The 21,739-nt window shown below is 50.4% G+C and overlaps 1 protein-coding gene across 2 annotated transcripts in view; it reads right to left on the bottom strand.

Moving 5' to 3' along the window:
- LOC146020677 (lymphocyte antigen 75-like) overlaps window positions 1-21,739 on the bottom strand; it is a 341,840-nt gene that overhangs the window by 277,614 nt on the left and 42,487 nt on the right. For both annotated transcript variants that reach the window (XM_083153965.1, XM_083153966.1), the window contains exon 14: window positions 11,545-11,650. In XM_083153965.1, coding sequence (XP_083010091.1) covers window positions 11,545-11,650 — 106 coding nt within the window. The remainder of the gene's footprint in view (window positions 1-11,544; window positions 11,651-21,739) is intronic.

The raw sequence follows: 21,739 nt of genomic DNA, 5'->3' as shown, positions 1-21,739 counted from the left end.
AGAAATTGGGAGCAATCTAAACTTCCAACTGTCAGGTTTTTTCTGCCACTTCAGAAATGGCGTTTTGACACCGTTTTCCATTAGAGTCTATGAGGGGATTTTTGGGAAAGCATAACTCAGGGTAGAGGAAGAATTTAGACTTGGAGTTTGTTTTATTAGCTAGAGCTTGTCCCAGTGTAGTTGCCTTTTGGGGTTAAGGTTTTTCAGATAGTTACAGTTTTTTTTTTTTTAAATATGCCCCATTATAAAGATAGGCATTTCAACTTGTTTTGCAACAGCAGTTGGGCATGAGGAGAGAGTGAAGAAGAGAAACAGTTTGATGTTCCGCGCCCCTTTATGGTTGCAGCCCAGAATGCACACTGGGTTACCAGCCCAAAAAACTCCAACTCTCCCAACAAGGTTGTTCTCCAGTGATATGCTTTGCAGGCACACTTACCTTAGGGACCAGTATCAAGGTCATTGTGGCTGCAAAGCATATCACTGGAGAACAACCCTGATATTGTCGCCACCATTTGATAGCGCCTGTGAATCACACCTTGGGAGAGATGAGGAGAGAGTGGGAAGCAGTCTCATGCAGGGGGCTACACACAGTGCAGTAGACTGTAGTGGGTGTGACACACGATGAAGGAGACAGTAGGGGGGTGACACACAGGGTGAAGCATACCTGCCTACTTTTTATAACAGGGTGCAGGGGACTGTATAAGTGGTGACACACAGGGTGCAGGCAATTGTACAGGCGGTGACACACAGGGTCTGTGGGGGTGTGACCGCAGGGTGTAGTGACTGTAGGTGGGTGACACACAGGGTGCAGGGAACCGTATAGGTGGTGACACACAGGGTGCTGGGGACTGTATGGGAGTTTCACACAGGGGTCTGTGGGGGGGGGGGGGGGTGTGTGACACACAGGGTGCAGGGGACTGTGGTGGGTGTGATACACAGGGTGCAGGGGACTGTATACCTGTAGGTCGTGATACCCAGGGTCTGTGGGGGTTTTGACTGTAGGGAGTGACACACAGAGTGTAGGGGGTTGACACACAGGGTCCAGGAGACAGGCTGGGACACCATTGGGTCGACATACAGCAAGGTCGACAGGGGTCTAGGTTGACATGGGGCAAGGTCGAGAGGAGTCTAGGTCGACAGAGGACAAGGTCTACAGGGGTCTAGGTTGACACATGCATTAGGTCAACATGGGTTAGGTCAACAGTCAAAAGGTCGATATATGTTTTTTGACGAAAATGTCAACACAGTTGACATAGACACAATTTTAAGTGCTTTGCACTATTTTATTCTCCCACCCCGCCCAAGTGGATGGCAGGGCTTGAAATACCACCTGTCGGCATTTTCTTTTAGCTGTTTTATATATTATAAGGACACGGTCTTCTATTAAGGCTGAATCGATCAAACGGAATTCTGAGATGGGGACATGGTGTTTGACCATGCGTCCACCTAGTCCCTTGTCGACTTAGACCCCTGTCAACCTTCCTGTATGTCGACCCAATGGTGTTGACCTAATGACCGTCGAAAATCTTATGGTCGACAATTCGACCGTATCCCCAGGGGACTGTAGGGGGCGGACACACAGGGTGCAGGGGACTGTATAGATGGTGAGACACAGGGAGCAGGGGATTGTATAGGTGGTGACACACAGGGTGTAGGGGGGTTACACACAGGGTGCAGGGTACTGTGGGGGGGATGACACACAGGGTGCAGGGGACTGTATAGGTGGTAACACCAGGGTCTGTGGGGAGTGTGATACACAGGGTGCAGGGGACTGAATAGGTGATGACACACAGGGTCTGTGACACACAGGGTGCAGGGGACTGTATAGGTGGGGTGACACACAGGATCTGTGCGGGTGTGACACACAGGGTGCAGGGGACTGTATAGGTGGTGAAATGCAGGGTCTGTGGGGGGGGGGGGGGTGTGTGACACACAGGGTGCAGGGGACTGTAGGGGGTAACACATAGCGCTAATTATTTTCTATGCACTGTAGGGACCCCGCCGGGCGCGACAAGCGTATACACAATAACAGCGCCGCAGGCTTCCCCGGCGGCACGGACACCCCTGCACGCACCAGCACTCAGCAGGGACGCCGGGGACGGAAGTTTTTTTTACACAGGTACCACAGTGCTGGGGGTGAGGGGCGAACTGCCGCCCTCCAGGTGCCGGCGCCCTAGGCAAATGCCTAGAGCTGCCTAGTGGTGGCGCCGGCCCTGCATATATATATATACACACACACACACACACGTGTAACTGTGTGTGGATATATATATATATATATATATGCATTGCGCACACTCGCGCAATGCATTCCTGGGACTGCTGGATACCCAGAGAAGATGCCGGAGGCCTGCTGTGGACGCCCGGGGACTGTGTGGACGCCAAGGGACCACCGGACACCATCAGGGGACAGGTAAGTATGGCTAAAAAAAATTATTCCAATAAAACGAAAAATTCCCCTATCCGGAATGCTCGTGGTCCCGAGCATTTCGGATAGGGGATACTCTATACCTATACAGGTTGAGTATCCCCTATCCGAAATGCTCGGGACCACGAGCATTCCGGATAGGGGAATTTTTCGGTTTTTTGGAATAATTTTTTTTAGCCATACTTACCTGTCCCCTGATGGTGTCCGGTGGTCCCTCGGCGTCCACGCAGTCCCCGGGCGTCCACAGCAGGCCTCCGGCATCTTCTCTGGGTCTCCAGCGGTCCCAGGAATGCATTGTGCGAGTGTGCGCGCGCACCGGTGACATCACCGGCGCGCGCGCACACTCGCGCAATGCATTCCTGGGACCGCTGGAGACCCTGGAGAAGATGCCGGAGGCCTGCTGTGGACACCCTGGGACTTGGTAAGTATGAAAAGAGGGTTAGGGGGGTTCAAAAAAAATAAATAATTTGAATGATTCCAAAAACCACGGTTTTTGGAATAATTCGGGTAAGGGATGCACGGATACGGGATACTCAACCTGTATATATCCACACACACACACACATACAGTGTGTGTGTGTGTGTGGATATATATATATATATATATATATATATATATAAATCCACACACACACACACACACACACACATCTATAATGTATAGATGTGTGTATGTATGAAATATATATATATATATATATATATATATATATATATATATATATATATAAGTCCGGCGGCACTCAGGCATCAAAAAGGAAATCACAGGCAAATTTCTGCCAACGTTTTAATAAGATTTTCATCAGGGCATGCCTTATTGAAACATTGGCAGAAATTTGCCTGTGGCTCTGATTTCCTATTTGATACCTGAGTGTCGCCGGACTTTGCTGTATGTGGGGTCGAGTTGGTTCCTTAACGCAGAGTCGAACACTGTGTGGGTGTGCAGAGACAGGTGTTGTGTTGGTACTCTTTACCTAGAACGGCGCCCACGATTGAAATCGCGGGCATCGCGGGTAAAATCGCGGTAATCGCGGGCATCGCGGGTAAATCGCGGGTACATCAAAATCGGGTACCCGCGATTACCGCGATTTTCCCATAGAGAACAATGTTAAAAAGCCTGATTGACCGCGATTTTAGCGTTAAATGCCTCAATGCCCGCGATTTTCCCATAGGAATCAATGTTAAATGGGCTACAGAGCCCAAATAGCCCCAATTAACCCTTAAATGTCCCCCCAATTTTTGTACGCCACCCCACGATCCACGCCAACCCGAAGCGTGGCGAGCGCAGCGAGCCCGCGAGGGGCGGCGGTACGCGTCCTACGACCTTTTCATGCCCTACTATCCACGTCGGCGTGGAGTTGAGAATAGAATAGTGTGGCGAGCGCAGCGAGCCACCGAGCCCGAAGCGTGGCGAGCGCAGCGAGCCCCGCGAGGGGACGCGGATACCTTCACAGTTATACGCGTCCCCTCGCGGGCTTCACAGGTGTCCGCGTGGCCACGGACACCTGTGAAGCCCGCGAGGGGACGCGCTTACCTGTGAAGGTATCCGCGTCCCCTCGCGGGGCTCGCTGCGCTCGCCACGCTTCGGGCTCGGTGGCTCGCTGCGCTCGCCACACTATTCTATTCTCACACCACGCCGACGTGGATAGTAGGGCATGAAAAGGTCGGAGGACGCGTACCGCCGCCCCTCGCGGGCTCGCTGCGCTCGCCACGCTTCGGGTTGGCGTTGATCGTGGGGTGGCGTTAAAAATGTGGGGGGTCATTTAAGGGTTAATGGGCTCTGTAGCCCATTTAACATTGATTCCTATGGCCAAATCGGGTGGATTGAGGCATTTAACACTAAAATCGGGTCCATCGCGGCTTTTAACATTGCTTCCTATGGGAAATCGGGAGCATCGCGTCGCGGGCATCGCGGGTACGTTTATGGCCGGCCGCGACGCGACCGACGCGATTTTTCAGGTTTAACATGGTTTTCAATGGGAAAATCGCGGGCATCGCGTCGGTCGCGTCGCGGGCAGGCATAAATGTACCCGCGATGCCCGCGACGGGCGCCGTTCTAGGTAAAGAGTACCGTTGTGTTTTATATATATATATATATATATATATATATATATATATATATATATATATATATATATATATATATATATATATATATATATATATATATAAAATAATAGGATTTATGGTCTTACCTTGATAAATCCCTTTCTTTGAGTCCATAGGGGGCACAGGAGTTCACGCTGGGTATGAGAGGTGAGGTAGCAGAGCGTGCACCAAAGGGTTACAAAAATTTACCCAGCATGCTCCCTGCCTCCCTTCTCCCTCATAACCCGCCCCCTGACCATGGGTCACCAGTTTCGTTAGCAAGCCCAAGGTAGGAGCAGAGCCAGAGAAGAAGGAAGAGCAAACGCACACCCACATAGCATACAGGCCCTAAAGCCATGGAACTTTCCTACATAGGAAGCCCCGCTACCAGGTGCGTCTGGGAGGGCGTCCTGTGCCCCCTATGGACTCAAAGAAAGGGATTTATCAAGGTAAGACCATAAATCCTATTTTCTTTTTCGTCCACTAGGGGGCACAGGAGTTCACGCTGGGACGTCCTAAAGCTGTCCCCTCACGGGTGGGGGACGCTCCTGGACTGCGGAAAGCACATGTCTACCAAACTGTGCATTAGCCGATGCAAAGGTATCAAATGCATAAAACTTGATAAAGGTCTGGGAAGAGGACCAAGTAGCCACCTTACAGAGCTGTTCAGCCGAGGCGCCTCGATTAGCGGCCCAGGATGTACCCACAGACCTGGTAGAATGTGCAGTAATCCCCTCCGGGGGAGTAATCAGTGCGGAAAGATACGCTTGGCGAACCACTGATCTGAGCCATCTCGCCAAGGACTGTTTGGAAGCGGGCCAGCCCCTCTTATTGGCCCCATAAAACACAAACAGTGAACCCGACTTACAAGTTGACTTAGTCCTGCGAAGATAAATCTGCAACGCACGGACTACATCAAGAGAAGCTTCAGCTTCAGAAGAACCTGGAAAAGAAGGCACCACAATTTCCTGGTTAAGGTGAAACTCAGACACCACCTTTGGAAGAAAATCCAGTTTGGTACAAAGAACCGCCCTGTCCGGGTGAAATACCAGAAAAGACGGTTTCCATGATAATGCACTCATGTCAGACCCCCTTCGTGCTGAGGAAATAGCCAACAAGAAGCCACCTTCCAGGATTTCAGATCCACATCCTCCAGAGGCTCGAAAGGAGATGATTGAAGTGCCCGGAAAACTTCTAAAGAGGGACACCTCAACAGCCAGCCCGTCAAAGCAAGGCGACTCAAGTCCGGGTGTCGGAATGGCCCCTGTGAAATTAGGTCTGGACGCAGAGGTAGACTCAGAGGAGAGGCTATGAACAGGTTCAATAGAACCGCGTACCAACCTCGACGGGGCCAATCTGGGGCCACTAGGATCATCATTCCTCTCTCCTTCCTGAACTTCCACAGAAGGCGAAGTAGGAGTTGAAACAGGGGGAATGCGTACACTATCTTGCCGACTTAAAAAGTCTGCCTCAAAATTGAGAACCCCTGGGATGAAGACTGCAGAGATTGCAGAAATCTGCTTCTCCGCCCACCTGAATATCTTGGAGACTTCTTTTATCGCTCCTTTGCTGCATGTCCCGCCCTGCCTGTTGATAAAGGCCACAGGCGTGGTGCTGTCGGACCGGATCTTTACAGGGCACCCTTGGATGAGGGACCCCAACCTCTGAAGAGCCAGAAGGATTGCTCTCAATTCCAGGAGATTGATCGGAAGGCGACTCTCCTGAGCCGTCCAGCGACCCTGAAAAGATTGAGAATTGCAAACCGCTCCCCCGCCCCGTAGGCTGGCATCCGTGGTAAGCAAGACTCAGGTTGGAATCCAAAATGGGCGGCCCTGAGACAAGTTGTCTGTCTTTAACCACCATGTGAGAGACAGGCGAACCTTCGGGGGCAGTGTGATCAATTGACTCCTTAGACGAGTATGATCTCCTGTCCACTGGCTGAGAGTGTAAAGCCGAAGTGGGCGCGAGTGAAACTGTGTATACTCTACCATGTCGAAGACACCACCATACACTTGTGTACTGAGACCCTTCTGTGACCTATAAGGGAATGAATCTTCCTCTGAAGGGAGTGGATCTTATCCTCTGTAAGATATACTCTCTACAACCGAGTGCCCAGCCGAGCTCCCAAGTGAAGTGTCCTTTGGGAAGGAGTAAGAAACTATTTCATCCAGGTTATCCTCCAACCGTGAGATAACAGAAGTGTAATCACGACCTGCAAATGACTCCGTAGTAGGTCTGGGGACTTTCCAAAATCAGTGGGCCGTCCAGGTATGGAATCATCCGAACCCCCAGCCGGTGCAGGTGTGCAGCCCTGACCGCCATCACCTTGGTGAACACCCTGGGAGCCGTAGATAGACCAAAAGGTAGCGCCCTGAACTGGAAGCGTTCGACCCGAAGGGCGAACCTCAAAGTGCTGATGTTCCTGTCGGATGGGGATGTGAAGTATATCTAGCGAGGCCATGAAGTCCCCTGGCTCCAGTGAGAGAATGATCGAACGCAGGGACTCCATGCGAAACTTCGGCACTCGCAGAAAAATAGTGAGCGACTTCAGATTCAGGATAGGACGGTGAAAACCATCCAGTTTGTGAATCAAGAATAGGGTGGAGAAGAACCCCTGACCCCTCTGCTCCTGAGGAACTGGAACAATGACGTTCGAGTCCAAAATAGAGCAGATGGAAAGCTGTAGCACTTGTCGTTTCGCTGGGTCCTTTGGAAGACCCGTGCAAAAATAACACTGAGGAGGGGGGAACCGGAATGTCAGGGCATAGCCCCTGGATACCACCTCCCTGACCTGTTTAGCCACTGGACGTCTGGTAGCCCAGGGCTGCTTGGTGCAGGGCTTGGCTCCCTTAGTGGATGAGGAAAATCTAGAGGAAGGACTAGTGCCGTCGGACAAACCTCTCTCCACCTTGCCCGCCCACTCAGACACTGCCTTGGCCACCCATGACGCGGCAAGCGTGGTACACCCAATGGCCCCTGCCTGTGAAAAGCAGTCCTGAGGAAATTCTCAGAGGGGTCCTTCAAAGATGAAGAATCCGAAAAGGGCAGTACTGAAGCGCGAGCTAATCGCGCAACATGATCATCCGCCAGGGGAGGATTTTCCCACTTAGCCCTCTCTGTGGGAGGAACAGGTTAAAAAGTAGTAAGTCGCTTGGAAAGCTGGAACTTTCTAAACGGTTGAGACCACGCAGTCTCCAATAAATCCTCCATTAGGGCCGAAGGCGGGAGCTGGGCCGATACTTTCTTAAGACGCTTAAAAAGCAGGTCTTTACTTTTAGGGGCAGGAGCCTCATCCTCCCTCTGGAGGACTGCCTTAACCTCCTGCATCAGAGACTCTACCTCCGCTGAGGACAAAGTGTCATCGGCCCCTGCGGATTCCGCCACTGAGCTGGAATCCGAATCGGAACGCGGAGAACCCGCATCGGGACTCTGCTGCCTACACTGCCTCCTGGAATCCCTGCCTGCCCGAGTAGCCGTCAACCCCTGCACAGATTGTGCAAAGGATTGCCACCAAGGGGGCTCTACATAAGCAGGAGCTGCCCCAACACTGGTGCTGGCTACTGCCACAGGGGGCATGGGCACAGGGGGCAGGGGCGCAGGAGGTAAGGAGTTGACAAGCGGTCAATATGTCAATACCTGAGTCAAGGTCGAAGCCCAGGCCGGTTCCTGCTGTGAAGGCAGCAGAAGATCTGCTTCAAGGGCCAAACACCTGGAACAGATATCCTCCTCCTGCCGAGAGAGTATGTCCACACATACCCTACAGGTACGCTGCATTGGAGATGGAGTCTCCTTGCCAGGTTTCGCCTTAGGCATACTGTCCATGATAAAAGACAAAAAACACCAGCAGTTACAACAGTGACACCCAAGCAACACACTTGCAGCCTTACCCACAAAGCTTTAGCAAAGCCATTTGGTATGGGCAGATAAACTCAACAATTCAGCAAGCTGAAAGGGAGACACCGTATATGCAAAGCCAATACTATGAATGGTGACAGTGTTTCAAACTTTCATCTCTTCTAATGATATTGGAAGGAAGACAGCATCAGAGTACCAGCCGCAGGAGAGGATAAATACCACAAACACCAGGCTGCAGAAGCAGGGTGTGGGGGAGAATCCCAGCAGCCTCCATCTCTAAACCCAGCAAGTGCCAGAATGGCTGCTGATTAGGACCTTAATGAGGAGCTGGGACAAAAATATATATATATATATTTTTTTTTTTTGGGATTGTGGGAGGAAATCGGAGTACCCGGAGGAAACCCACTCAAGTACGGGGAGAATATACAAACTCCGCACAGTTAGGACCATGGTGGGAATCGAACCCAGGACCTCAGTGCTGTGAGGCAGTAATGCTAACCATTACACCCTCCGTACTCCTACAGCACCTGGTGTTCCTATGTGGTCACCCACTCAAGTACTTACCAGGCCCAATATACAGCATTAGCTGTAGATCCCAGGCTGTCTTCAAGCTTCCAATGATATTGGAAATAAGACATCCGCAAAACTCAACAATCCAGCCAGCAGCAGGAGAGGAGAAATACCACACACACACCAGGCTCCAGGAGCAGGGTGTGGGGGAGAATCCCAGCAGCCTCCGTCTCTAAACCCAGCAAGTGCCAGAATGGCTGCTGATTAGGACCTTAATGAGGAGCTGGGACACCTGGGGCAATCCTACATCACCTGGTGTTCCTATGTGGTCACCCACTCAAGTACTAACCAGGCCCAATATACAGCATTAGCTGTAGATCCCAGGCTGTCTTCAAGCTTCCAATGATATTGGAAAGAAGACATCAGCAAAACTCAACAATCCAGCCAGCAGCAGGAGAGGAGAAATATCACACACACACACCAGGCTCCAGGAGCAGGGTGTGGGGGAGAATCCCAGCAGCCTCCGTCTCTAAACCCAGCAAGTGCCAGAATGGCTGCTGATTAGGACCTTAACGAGGAGCTGGGACACCTGGGGCAATCCTACATCACCTGGTGTTCCTATGTGGTCACCCACTCAAGTACTAACCAGGCCCAATATACAGCATTAGCTGTAGATCCCAGGCTGTCTTCAAGCTTCCAATGATATTGGAAAGAAGACATCAGCAAAACTCAACAATCCAGCCAGCAGCAGGAGAGGAGAAATACCACACACACACCAGGCTCCAGGAGCAGGGTGTGGGGGAGAATCCCAGCAGCCTCCGTCTCTAAACCCAGCAAGTGCCAGAATGGCTGCTGATTAGGACCTTAACGAGGAGCTGGGACACCTGGGGCAATCAGAGAGCAAGCCTCAGCACTTCCCCAGGGGTGGGGGAGGGACTAACCTACATCACCTGGTGTTCCTATGTGGTCTCCCACTCAAGTACTAACCAGGCCCAATATACAACATTTCCAATGTGTATGGCTGTAGGTTCCCAGGCTGTCTAACCTCCCCCTCAGGCATCAACCCCCGGGACATAGCCTGACTAATTGTCCCTGGTGATCTAGTGGAAAGGTGGAGCAGTCCAGACCCCCACTGCCTGCCCCCCCGCTGACTCCCATACAAACGGGGGGGGGATCGCTGCTAGACGCGGCTCCCTGCAAGCAGGGAACCGCCGCTTACCTGCCCGGGGACGGAGTGCAGCATGCGGGAGCCTCCGAGAGAGGGTCCCGCGACGGAAGTCCCCAGCCCAGTCGCCAGCGCTGCCGTCGCCGCCGCCGAGTGATGGAGCTGCGCTGCCGGTGATTCACTAAAAGAGCACCCGCCGCAGCAGCTCTAACCCATGGCTGTTCTAACAGCCGCGATAATGGTGCTGCTCTCTCCTTGGCACCAAAGAAAAAACTGGTGACCCATGGTCAGGGGGCGGGTTATGAGGGAGAAGGGAGGCAGGGAGCATGCTGGGTACATTTTTGTAACCCTTTGGTGCACGCTCTGCTACCTCACCTCTCATACCCAGCGTGAACTCCTGTGCCCCCTAGTGGACGAAAAAGAAATACAGGGTATTTCTACCTACCCTTGGGAGTGGCAGCTAGGCCTAATCCTTGGGGTGTTGGCTAGAACTAACACCCCACCACCCCCCAGGCAATAGCCCTAACAGTGACCTCAATACTTACCTTGTCGGCAATGTCAGCTAAATGAATTGGGTAAGAGTGGTGAGAATAGAGGGGAGATTATGCAGAAGGGAGACAGAGTGGTGTGGATGAGGTGTAAAGATGCAGATAGGTTGAAAACACTGGCATGGATGGGTAGAAAACTGGTGAAGATGGGAGAGAAGACAGTGTGGCAGAGTGATGTTGAAGAGGGAAACACTGAGCAGCAAGAAGAAAACGGTGGTACGGACAAGGCACAGATGGGGAAAGACAGATGGTACAGATAAACTAGCACATACAGTACTAGCACAGAAGAGAGAACACAGCAGTAGGGTTTGGGGAAGACAAAGAAGCATGAAAGTGTATAATGGAAGTAAGTGTAGATGCATAGACCGTAGATGGGGTATTAAAGTTTACCCAAAATGTTTGAGGGAGCTAAATGTGTATACTAAATGAGATGGATGTATTGCGTGAGAAGGATATTGGAACAAGATGGGAATGCTGTGGTACCTGAATGGGATGGGTGTGGGCACTGAGTGGGATGGGTGCACCACATAACTGTTTAGACCATCATTTGTATAGACTGCATGTGTGTATTCCAATGAGCACACAAATCTGTGAATTAGCAGCTCCACCATTGTGTGAGTGACAACAATCTCACCCTGTAAGAGTGCTGAATCTGCACTTACCCACAGGCTGTGATGGCGTACCATATCTGTATTGCGCAAGGAACACGTCCATTATGGTTCCAGCCTTAATGATCGGAATTTCATTGCTTTTTGGAGTTTGAGTAGAAGAGTTACAACAGGTTTCTGAAATGTCATATATATATATATATATATATATATATATTTACACAATGAAATCCAGACTCAAACCAAAACACGGGGTCCATATCTCTGGTGCAAATAGGGGGGTGAGGTACTGTATGAGGGCTGGGTGGGTACCAAAGATTAGATAATAATGTCACTGTTTACCTTGCTCAAGCTGGTTTGAGATTGAAGGAAGAGTTCCCCCGAATTTAAAGCAATAGTCGTTTGCGTCTCTAAAATTTAAGTATTTTTCAGGCACCTTTAAAAAGCACTGAAAATAAGAGAAACAATCATTGCAATTTATAGCGCAAGCATAATCATAGAGGCATAAATATAGATAACGTAATATTTAAACATGAGCTCACTGGTAGTGTTATTTTAAAGTACAGTTACCGACAGAGCCACGCTTATTCATTCCGACAGCACGCCTAGGCAAAGGTGTTTAGTAATGTTTTAGTGCGCTCAGACACATTGTGGTGCGTTGAGGCAGGACATACAATATGCATGCAATACATCACTGGGCGAATAATGCTCCAATAATCCATAGCTACATAGTAGTTAAGGCCGAATAAAGACGTGCGTCCATCGAGTTCAACCTTGGATAGTGTGTATGATCCATTTGCTTCATCCCTTATTATGCGTTGTGTATTATTTTTTAAAGACAGATTATGATTGTTGTTTGTACCCCTGGATGTTTTTACCCAATATATGTTTATCCAACCTTATTTTTAACATATTTATTGTGTCTGCAGACACTACGGGTGACATTCTATGCTATGCGATTTTCGTTATTTTGCGGTAATTAGACCACAAAATGGCGATATCGCATTTTCCCATTAAATCGTTGATTTAATGGGATGCGCATAGGGGCTGAAATCGCATATTTTGTCTGGTCTGGTCTGAATATAGACGCCGAGGGAGTAACATCTCTGCTCTGGATGCGCTGAGATGTTACTCCCTCGGCGTCTATATTCAGAATGATTTCTGGCCAATCAGGAGCCGACTTTCTCGGCTCCTGATTGGCCGAGAAATCATTCTGTTCAGAGACGGCGAGGAGGAAACATCTCAGCGCCGGACAACCTCCTGCAAGCCGGGTACCAGTCTGGAGCAGCGCTGTCACCGGAGGTCGCCGCCGGGGAGCGGGTGAGTAGGATTTGCCTTCTTAGGTACCCCTCTGGACTACCACGGATCCCGGACCCCGGAGTCTTCACGCCAGGAGCCCCGGAACCCCAGGACCAGCCCCGGAACCAGGACCAAGGCCCCGGAACCGGACTCTTCTGCCCTGGAGCCCCGGAGGAAGAATCCAGGATCCAGGGACCGACCTACGGGCTCAAGGTAGGTAAGTATCAGTGTGTGTGTGTGTTTTGTGTGTATTAAAGTTTTATTTTACAGGGTGTCAGTGTGATTTTGTGCACTATTTTTTACACTGCAGAACTACAAGTGCCAGCGGGCCCTTTAATGCCCCGCATGCTGGGACTTGTGGTTCCCCAAGTCCCAGCATGCGGGGTAGGCTTGCTGGGACTCATAGTTCGCCAGTGTAAAACAATAGTTATCATTCTTTTTTTTACACAAAGCATCAGCTCCATGCCCACAGCCCAGGGGCATGGAGGACAGCCCCGGACTATCAGCATGGGCTGGTAAGTCCTGGGGGGGGGGACCCCTTCATTGGGGGGGTCCCCACTTCCCCAGGACCCCTGCCCATGCTGACCAGCCAGGGGGTTAATGCTTTGGCCGGGGGGACTTGTATAAAAAGTCTCCCCCCGGCTGTGGCATTACCCTGCTGGCTGGTTGTGTCCGGTGCTGGTTCTTAAAATACGGGGGACCCCTAGTCACTTTGTCCCCCGTATTTTGGGAACCAGCGCCGGACCTTGAGCCCGGTGCTGGTTTCATAAAATCAAGGGGACCCCTATTTGTCGGGGACCCTGATTTTATGTCACCAGCACCGGCTCAGTGAGCCCGGGGCTGGTTACACTCGGGCGGGGGACCCCGCGCTCGGTTCTTTTTTTTTACAACCTTGCGCTGTCCTGCAAATGTGCGATTTTCAGACATGAAAATCGCACATTTTCAGGACTAAAAACAGCGCACCACTTCGCTGCAAATCGCCCCTATTCGCACTTTTCAGCCTCCAATGCGCATCACATTAAATATGCGCATTTAGGCTGAAAAATGCGATTTCAAAATAGGCGATTTGCGGCGATGTGGTGTGCGAATTAAACATGCGCATTTAGCGCATAGCATAGAATGTCACCCCACCTCTCCAGGAAGAGAGTTCCACAATTTGGCTGCCCTGGTCGTAAAAATATGTTTTTCTTCTAAGGGAACAAACTCTTCTATATAAGAAACTGTTAATAAATAATAAATAAAAAATCGTCTCCATAACCCTTCTTATACACGCTAATATCCTATTGACCTTATTTGTTGATACATGACACTGAGCACTACACCCCAGTTTGTTATCAATTTGGACTCCTCCAGTAGATCCTTTTCCACAGTGGCATAAGTTCATCCCAGTTGCATGGAGGCAAGATAAATATTGCTGCCCCCCCCCCCCCCCCCCTCCTTGCCCACAAACACACACATACCACCATATATAGATATATTTTTGCATGTGTCTATGTATGTTATGTGTATTATGTTTAAAATAAAGAAAGTGTGACATCTATGGTCCTGCTAGGAGGGGGAATCAGCCACAGAAGCAATAACAATGGATTTCAATTAATTGTTTTAAAGGAAAAGAGCCCCCTTGGTAGCAGGAGCCCGGCGGCAGATGACTCCATTGCCTACCAGAGTTCTGCCTCTGCTTTTCCAGTTCTGAACTACCCAAAGCAATGCTGCTTAGGTTTAACTAGCACACTGGTTATGTCTCCTAAGATGCATAACTTTGAATTTATCCACATTGAACCTCATTTTCCATTTTTTTGCCCACTCTTCTCATTTATTAAGATCGCTCTGAAGTGTGGAGACATCATTGATTGTTCTAATTACTCTGCTCAGTTATGTGTCATCAGCAAAGATGGAAACTATGCTGAGTATACCAACCCCAATCCAGCGGCAATATCACATATACAGATGGATCCGCACCATTCACCAAAAATGGGATGCGCTTGTGTGTGAGATGCTCACGCATCGCATTGCTGCAAATGGGGCACATGCAAATTTCATTCCCAGCAACATCTGTACTGTATAGTACAATACAAGCTCTGGCAAATGGACCATAACAACTGTAATATACAGTAGTCAGGTAGGAGAGAGTGGAAAAAAAACTAAGAAAAAAACAAAACTCTAAATCAGTAAATAAAATGAGTGTATTCAGACAAAAATGAACGGTTTAAAGGAAACGTCTTCCCATAGCCGATACAGCATAAGCATACTGTAACTGTTGGCAAGGGGTCACTCTTTACTCATTAACTCATGAGAATGGGTTGCCAACACCAGGTGTCGTAGGCTAGTGGATCAGTGTGCTGCTCTCCATGCTTGGAGACTTGGATTTGAATCTTAGAGTGAGATTTTTTTTTTTACAAAACATTTATAAAACTTATACTGTACTGTGTTTTATGCACACACAAAAAAAAAACAGTTTCCATAACTAACTTTCCGAGCGTCTCAATACACAGGATCTCCAGCATACTGTAGTACTGAAATTTTTAAAGTACAGTACTCATGCATCCTTTATAGTTCCTTCCTCCAACCAAATGACTGAAGTGCTGTATCAGCCTGCATTTACATTCAAGCTGATTTCCTTCTCTGTGAAAAGAGCAGTCTCACAGGCAAGGGAGGTGGGCATTTAACCAGCCAGTGCTAACCAGCTGTATTCACAGACGCTGTCTTCTGTGCTGTATATTGCACACACAGACCAGGGGTCAGATGGAGAGAATAGGGGAAAAAAAACAATACTCTAAATCAGTACATAAAATTAGTGTATTCAGATGCAAACAGTGTAAATCAACAGTCTATTAATGTTAGGATTGTGTGCATTCGGGTCCCCTAGGAAATCATTTAATAAAAATAGTCAATAGTCATTGCTCCTCCCCCTTAGGCTGGCTATATTAACCAGCGTGAGACAGGGTGCAGGCAGTCCGGTGGCGGAGGAGCTGGAAAGAGCCCCAGGAGACCGCAAAGTCCTGGGTGGGCAAAGTCCTGGGTGAAGATCATAGATGAAGATGCCCCACCCTTAGGGCAACCTCCTGTTAGTAGCTGTGCAACAGGCTGCAAAGGAAGCTTCAATACCTGGCTGGCTTTGACAGTGAGAACGTCTCACCGGTCTCTCCTCTTTATTTGGGCCTAGCGATCCCCTCCTAAATTGAATGGCCCAAGTGTATGGATGCTGGGATAACATTCCCTGAAACCGGAGCGGATGAGTGGCAGGGATTAGGGTAGTGGCATGGAGCACTGGTGGCTCTCCCAGCTGCTGTACTGCACGCGCTCTCCTGCCTGGGTGCCAGAGGTCACGGTCACTGTCAGCAGGTCCCCTCTCTCTGCTGCACGCTCTCCCGACCTCTCTGCATGGGTCTTTTAGACTGCAAGGCATCTCCTCAAATGGCTCTCTCCCTCTGTCTCAGCACGCTTCCTGTCATGCTGCTCTGCTTCTCAGTTCACCTCTGACCTCTCTCCTTCGCGCTCCCTGGGCAGCCAATCTCCATGGGACCAGACTTCTCCTGCAAGACAAGGTAGAGGGGGGGTACTCTTTACCTAGAAGGGCGCCCACGATTTTGATCGTGGGCATCGTAAGGAAAAAAAAATTGCGTCGGTCGCATCGCATACGACCAAAAAATCGCATGCGATCGACGCGATGACCGCGATTTCCCATAGGTAACAATGTTAAATGTCCCAATTGACCCAATTTTCCATAGGGAACAATGTTAAATGGCCCACAGAGGCCAAATAGGCACCTTGACGTGTGAAATGGCCCCCCCAATTGTTAACGCCACCCCACGATCAACGTCAACCCGAAGCGTGGCGAGCGCAGCGAGCGGTCCTACGACGTTTTCATACCCCCACTATCCACGTCGGCGTGGAGTTGAGAATAGAAAGTGTGGCGAGCGCAGCGAGCCACCGAGCCCGAAGCATGACGAGCGCAGCGAGCCCCGCGAGGGGACGCGGACACCTGTGAAGCCCGCGAGGGGACGCGTATACCTGTGAAGGTGTCCGCGTCCCCTCGCTGCACTCGCCACACTTTCTATTCTCAACTCCACGCCGACGTGGATAGTGGGGGTATGAAAAGGTCGGAGGACGTGTACCGCTGCGCTCACCACGCTTCGAGTTGACGTTGATCGTGGGGTGGCGTTAACAATTGGGGGGGCCATTTCTAACTTCAGGGTGCCTATTTGGCCTCTGTGGGCCATTTAACATTGTTCCCTATGGAAAATCGGGTCAATTGGGACATTTAACATTGTTCCCTATGGAAAATCGGGTCAATTGGGACATTTAACATTGTTCCCTATGGGAAATCGCGGTCATCGCGTCGGTCGCACGTCAGCAGGGAAACGGAAGCGCCGTGCCGCACTGCCTGTCTGTGCAGCAGCGCAGCAAAGCTTCTTTTATACTTTGCCCTTCCCGCAGTCACCGTCAGCTGGCTCCCCCAAGCCATCGCGGTGGCTGCCTCACTATTGTTGCGCCACTGGTATTCATCATCCTAGCGCTCGCAGATAGAAGTCAGTTGATACGGCGGGTATTCAGTCGGGCGGCATCTCTGGTGCTCGGTAAAATGCGATGTTCGCAGTTTACCAAGCCAACTTGAATGAGGGTCTTTGTTTCCTCAACCCAGATTTTGTATTCCGTATTGCCATTGCAAATGGGAGAAATCTAATTAAGACTGCTTAATCTTGCCTTCAAGAATTCTCTGTCACAATCTGGGTAGCCAAACACTCATTTTTACCTTTAACATGCCTTCTCAGAATGTCTCAGCATTCTATGATCGTTGTCTGCGTGCCGATTGCCGCGCAACATCTACGTCTGCATCCATTCTCTGCAACACTGTTAACATGCCAGGATATCTCCCCTGTTCCTCTAGAAGACTCGTCCTGTCCTTCATGGCCTCTGAAGCCACCACCATTACTGCAGTCTGCCGCCATTGCAGTAGGTCGCAGCCATACTACAAACATACTTTCCTTCCACACTTTGACCTAAGTGCGGCCACCTTGGCTGGTGTCACTTGAGCCTTTCCAGCCAATCCCCTCTCCAGCCTGCTTGCAGCATAATTGTTCAGCTAGTCCCCTTCCACCTGCGGAGATAAGTATGCTGGGAAATCTGCTGCAAATTGGCAGTTCTTTAATTGTCTGCTGATGTGTTCTACCATTCTCCAAGATTCCAGCTCCTGTGCTAGTTATCCTCCTTAAAGAGACCTGCGTCTAAATTCCAGCATGACTTCTTCATCATTGATTGTTCGTCCAATATAGATTCTTCAGTTCTTCACCATCTATTGTTTGTCCAGCATCAATTCTTCAGTTGTTTATCGATTGCTAATCCAACATCAGTTCTTCATCATCGATTGCTCGTCTAGCATCAATTCTTAATCATCAATTGTTCGTCCATCATCGATACTCCACTGTCTTCTTCATTTATAAGTATTCACCAGTTCTTCCTGGTCAGTACAAACATCTGAACTATTATCTTCTATGCCCTGAGAAATCTACAACATCACCTCCACCTGCGTGTGTTGATTTCCATACCACTGTGACTGTACTGTGTATAGTGTATTTAGTGTACTGTGTGGAAATACTTACAATTGCCAATTCATTCTCATCTGCCGTAGTTATCATCAATACTTTCATAAATAAAAAACTCAGTTTTACGTATACCACCTCCTGTGATTAGGCCACACCCCCAAAATGTTTAGAGGGGGGTGAAAAAACACTCTAAAGTCAAGGGGGGGGGGTGTTATTGCCCCCACCCAGCAGCAGCACTCACCTAAAGCATGTAGGAGGGTGGGGGGGTTGTCGGACCAGGGCCCCCGCCGGAAGTCTCCAGCAAGCCCAGCCCGGATAATTAGTACCCGCCACCCCGGAGGCCCTGCTTACAACCAGCAGTAATATGACACGCAGGCCAGTTCTGGGCTAAGAGTCAACGTCTCTAAGCTCTGCCCTCTGCCAGCTACTGTGGAGGACCTGGTCCAAGTCAGTGACCATTGGGGGTCAACCGACACCAGTCAGGAGATATGACAGGCATAGGCGACTCTAGACATATATTATTATGTAGGTAGCCTTGCGCTCGCTCTCTAGATGTGACAATATTGTATGTGGTTGGATATAAAGAGAGAAGTGACACGTAGTGTTAATTATAAAGGGTTTATTGTGCTGACACAAACTTAAACTAAAACTGCAATGCAAGTCCGTTTGCACACAACCAGTGCTGTAAGGTGGTATCAGTGCACTGTGGTGGGTACGGGCTGTAATATTGCGGTGGTGGTGGGGGATGGGGGTATAGGGGTGACTCTGTGATAATTCTAACACAGAGTGAACTATCCGGTGGGTATAGTCAGTGACAGTCTGTACAGTGAGGTCAAGGTGAGAGTGTAAATGTCACCAGGGGCTGGCGTCCCTAACCTCCCGGTGATACACTCTACTCTTACCCGATACCTGGTCTTCAGAGGCTTCGTGTCCCTCGCCGCGGTCTGTCTGTCTTCACCGGTGCGTGCACTTGCAGCCGGCAGCTGTACCACACTGCTCTACGCCGTCTCCCGTCACTTCCGGGTTCAGCTGGTGGGCGTGCGCCCGGAGTGCAGGTTTTTCCGGAGCTGTGTGCGCTCTACTCCTGTGTGTGGAGGAGACTTGGAAATGGTTGTTTGAAGTGTGGTGTAGCTCTGTCCAACGCATTTCGGCCGCCTTTGGCCTTTTTCAAGGATGTATTTGGTCAGTCATGGTGTGGGCTTTATTGGGTGACGGGTCCCACCCCCAATTGTCTGATAGGTTGATGCCCGCTGTCATTCAGATCTCTTTCTGCTGGTGTATAGGTGGGTGTGTCTTAAACATGATGCAGAGAGCTGAAGGTGATCTGTATGTGTTACAACTCCTGCTGAAGTAAAAGTGAATTGGTCAGTCTGTAATTGTCATAGCAGAAAACAAGATGTTATGTGAATCTTCATCCCAAATGACTATTGTGGAATTCAATATTTAGTCCATATGGTTGCAGGGTTTTCAAGGTAAAAATCCAATATAACTCTCTTCTGTTTAGAACGTCTACATGGTCTCCCCCTACAAGGGACGTGGCCTCATTTGAGGGGCGTGGCTTAGCAGGGGTTTAACAACTCAAACCTTTATACTGACAGTAACTGAATATTAAATATTTTGTCCTCAAAAAGGGACCAAACAACTGTTTTTCCTCAAACTGCTGCTGCAATAATAGTAAAAAAAAACAGGGCCAGGGGGGACAGATTACCGCAGGTTTTTTTTTTATTAGGGAAGGGCACAGGGCACACTGGGCAGGGCCTTGGCAGACTGAGGAGGGAGACTGAGGCGCCGCGCAAATGACACTGATACACACTATGCACTTCACTCACGGGCTCAGTCAGGAGTCTCAGGAATCACTCACTGGGGGCGAGATGTACTAAAGGGAAAATGCGGTAAAACCCCCGTTTTACCGCATTTTCCTATGTACTAAAACCCGTTCGCAGCGGTTTCGCAGGGCAGGGTATCGCCACCTTTGGGTGGCGATACCCTATAGAAGCCTATGGGCTTCTTTTCGCCGCCCGCCGCGTCGCCGCAACCCGCCGCCCCGCCGACCCCCCCTTTCCCCCCTCCCTTGGGCTTACCTTCTTGCAGGTCCTCCTGGACCCCGGAAGGTAAGCCCTTCCTCCCCCTAGCAACGCAGCCGGACGTCCTTCCGGCTGCAGGGGGAGGAGGAAGCGTGAAAGCTGCAGAGAAGCCGGCTGGGAGGTGACGGAGACCCCCCGCAGACCACAGTACAGGTATCGCGGGGGGCCTCCGTCACCGCATCGCCATGCCAGCCGCATATGTTAGTACATATGCGGCGGCATCGCGGCGGGGGGGGGGGCGCGAAGGGCGGCGATGTATTTTAATACATCCCGCCCTGGGACTGTTGATGATGATCCCCGCCGCCGAGTCTCTGCTGCAGTGCTGTGTGTCACTGGCGCTGGGCGCGCTGCTGCACACACACAGCCGCACGTGGAGAAGGGACAAACAGTGAGGTGATGGATGGAGGGAGGTGGTGACGGAGGGAGCCTTCACCCGGCGCTCGTGTTCCACAGAGGACCATGGGAGGAGCTGCGTGCAGTTGGGCATGCGCGCAGCCCTCCTGTGGCTATCGCGGCGTGGGAATCTATATTTATCTATATTTAAGTTGATATAACGGCCAGGCAGTCTAATGGGTGGTCGGGTGCACCACCGGACCACCCCCTAAATTCGCCTATGATGACAGGAGTGTGTCTATGCATACACAGCAGAAAATGGTATCAGGTGCTAGTGGTACGCAGTGACTGTCATGACCAGCTAGGCGTATCCTGGCATAATTGTCATGTCAAAGTCTTTATGTGACAGGAAATCGGAAATCTTAATATTAGCGGTCCCGAACAATAGTCTAAGAGTTCACCTCGATTATATTGATCACCTTGTTCAGCATAGATTCACCTTTCCTTGGGAAAAAAGGTAGCGGTTTTATAAACCCTGGTACTCTTTACCTAGAAGGGCGCCCATCTCGGCCATTGAATGCACTAAAAAATCGGGTGCGATGCGACCGACGAGATGCCCGAGATTTCCCATAGGGAACAATGTTAAATGTCTCAATTGACCCAATTTTCCTGTTCAATGCCTCAATTGACCCGATTTTTCCATAGGAAACAATGTTAAATGGGCCACAAAGGCCAAATAGGCACCCTGAAGTGTGAAATGGCCACCCCAATTGTTAACGCCACCCCACGATCAACGTCAACCCGAAGCGTGGCGAGCGCAGCGAGCCCGCGAGGGGCGGCGGTACGCGTCCTACGACCTTTTCATACCCCCACTATTCACGTCGGCGTGGAGTTGAGAATAGAATAGTGTGGCGAGCGCAGCGAGCCACCGAGCCCGAAGCGCGGCGAGCGCAGCGAGCCCCGCGAGGGGACGCGGATACCTTCACAGGTATCCGCGTCCCCTCGCGGGCTTCACAGCTGTCCGCGTCCCCTCGCGGGGCTCGCTGCGCTTGCCACACTATTCTATTCTCAACTCCACGCCGACGTGGATAGTGGGGGTATGAAAAGGTCGTAGGACGCGTACCGCCGCCCCTCGCGGGCTCGCTGCGTTTGCCACGCTTCGGGTTCACGTTGATCGTGGGGTGGCGTTAACAATTGTGGGGGCCATTTCACACTTCAGGGTGCCTATTTGGCCTCTGTGGGCCATTTAACATTGTTTCCTATGGAAAAATCGGGTCA

The sequence above is a fragment of the Crinia signifera genome, chromosome 7 (genome assembly GCF_055691185.1).
Source record: "Crinia signifera chromosome 7, ASM5569118v1, whole genome shotgun sequence".
NCBI lineage: Eukaryota > Metazoa > Chordata > Amphibia > Anura > Myobatrachidae > Crinia > Crinia signifera.
Note: the sequence above shows the minus strand (reverse complement) of the source record. Positions and strands in the feature narration are given on the sequence as shown.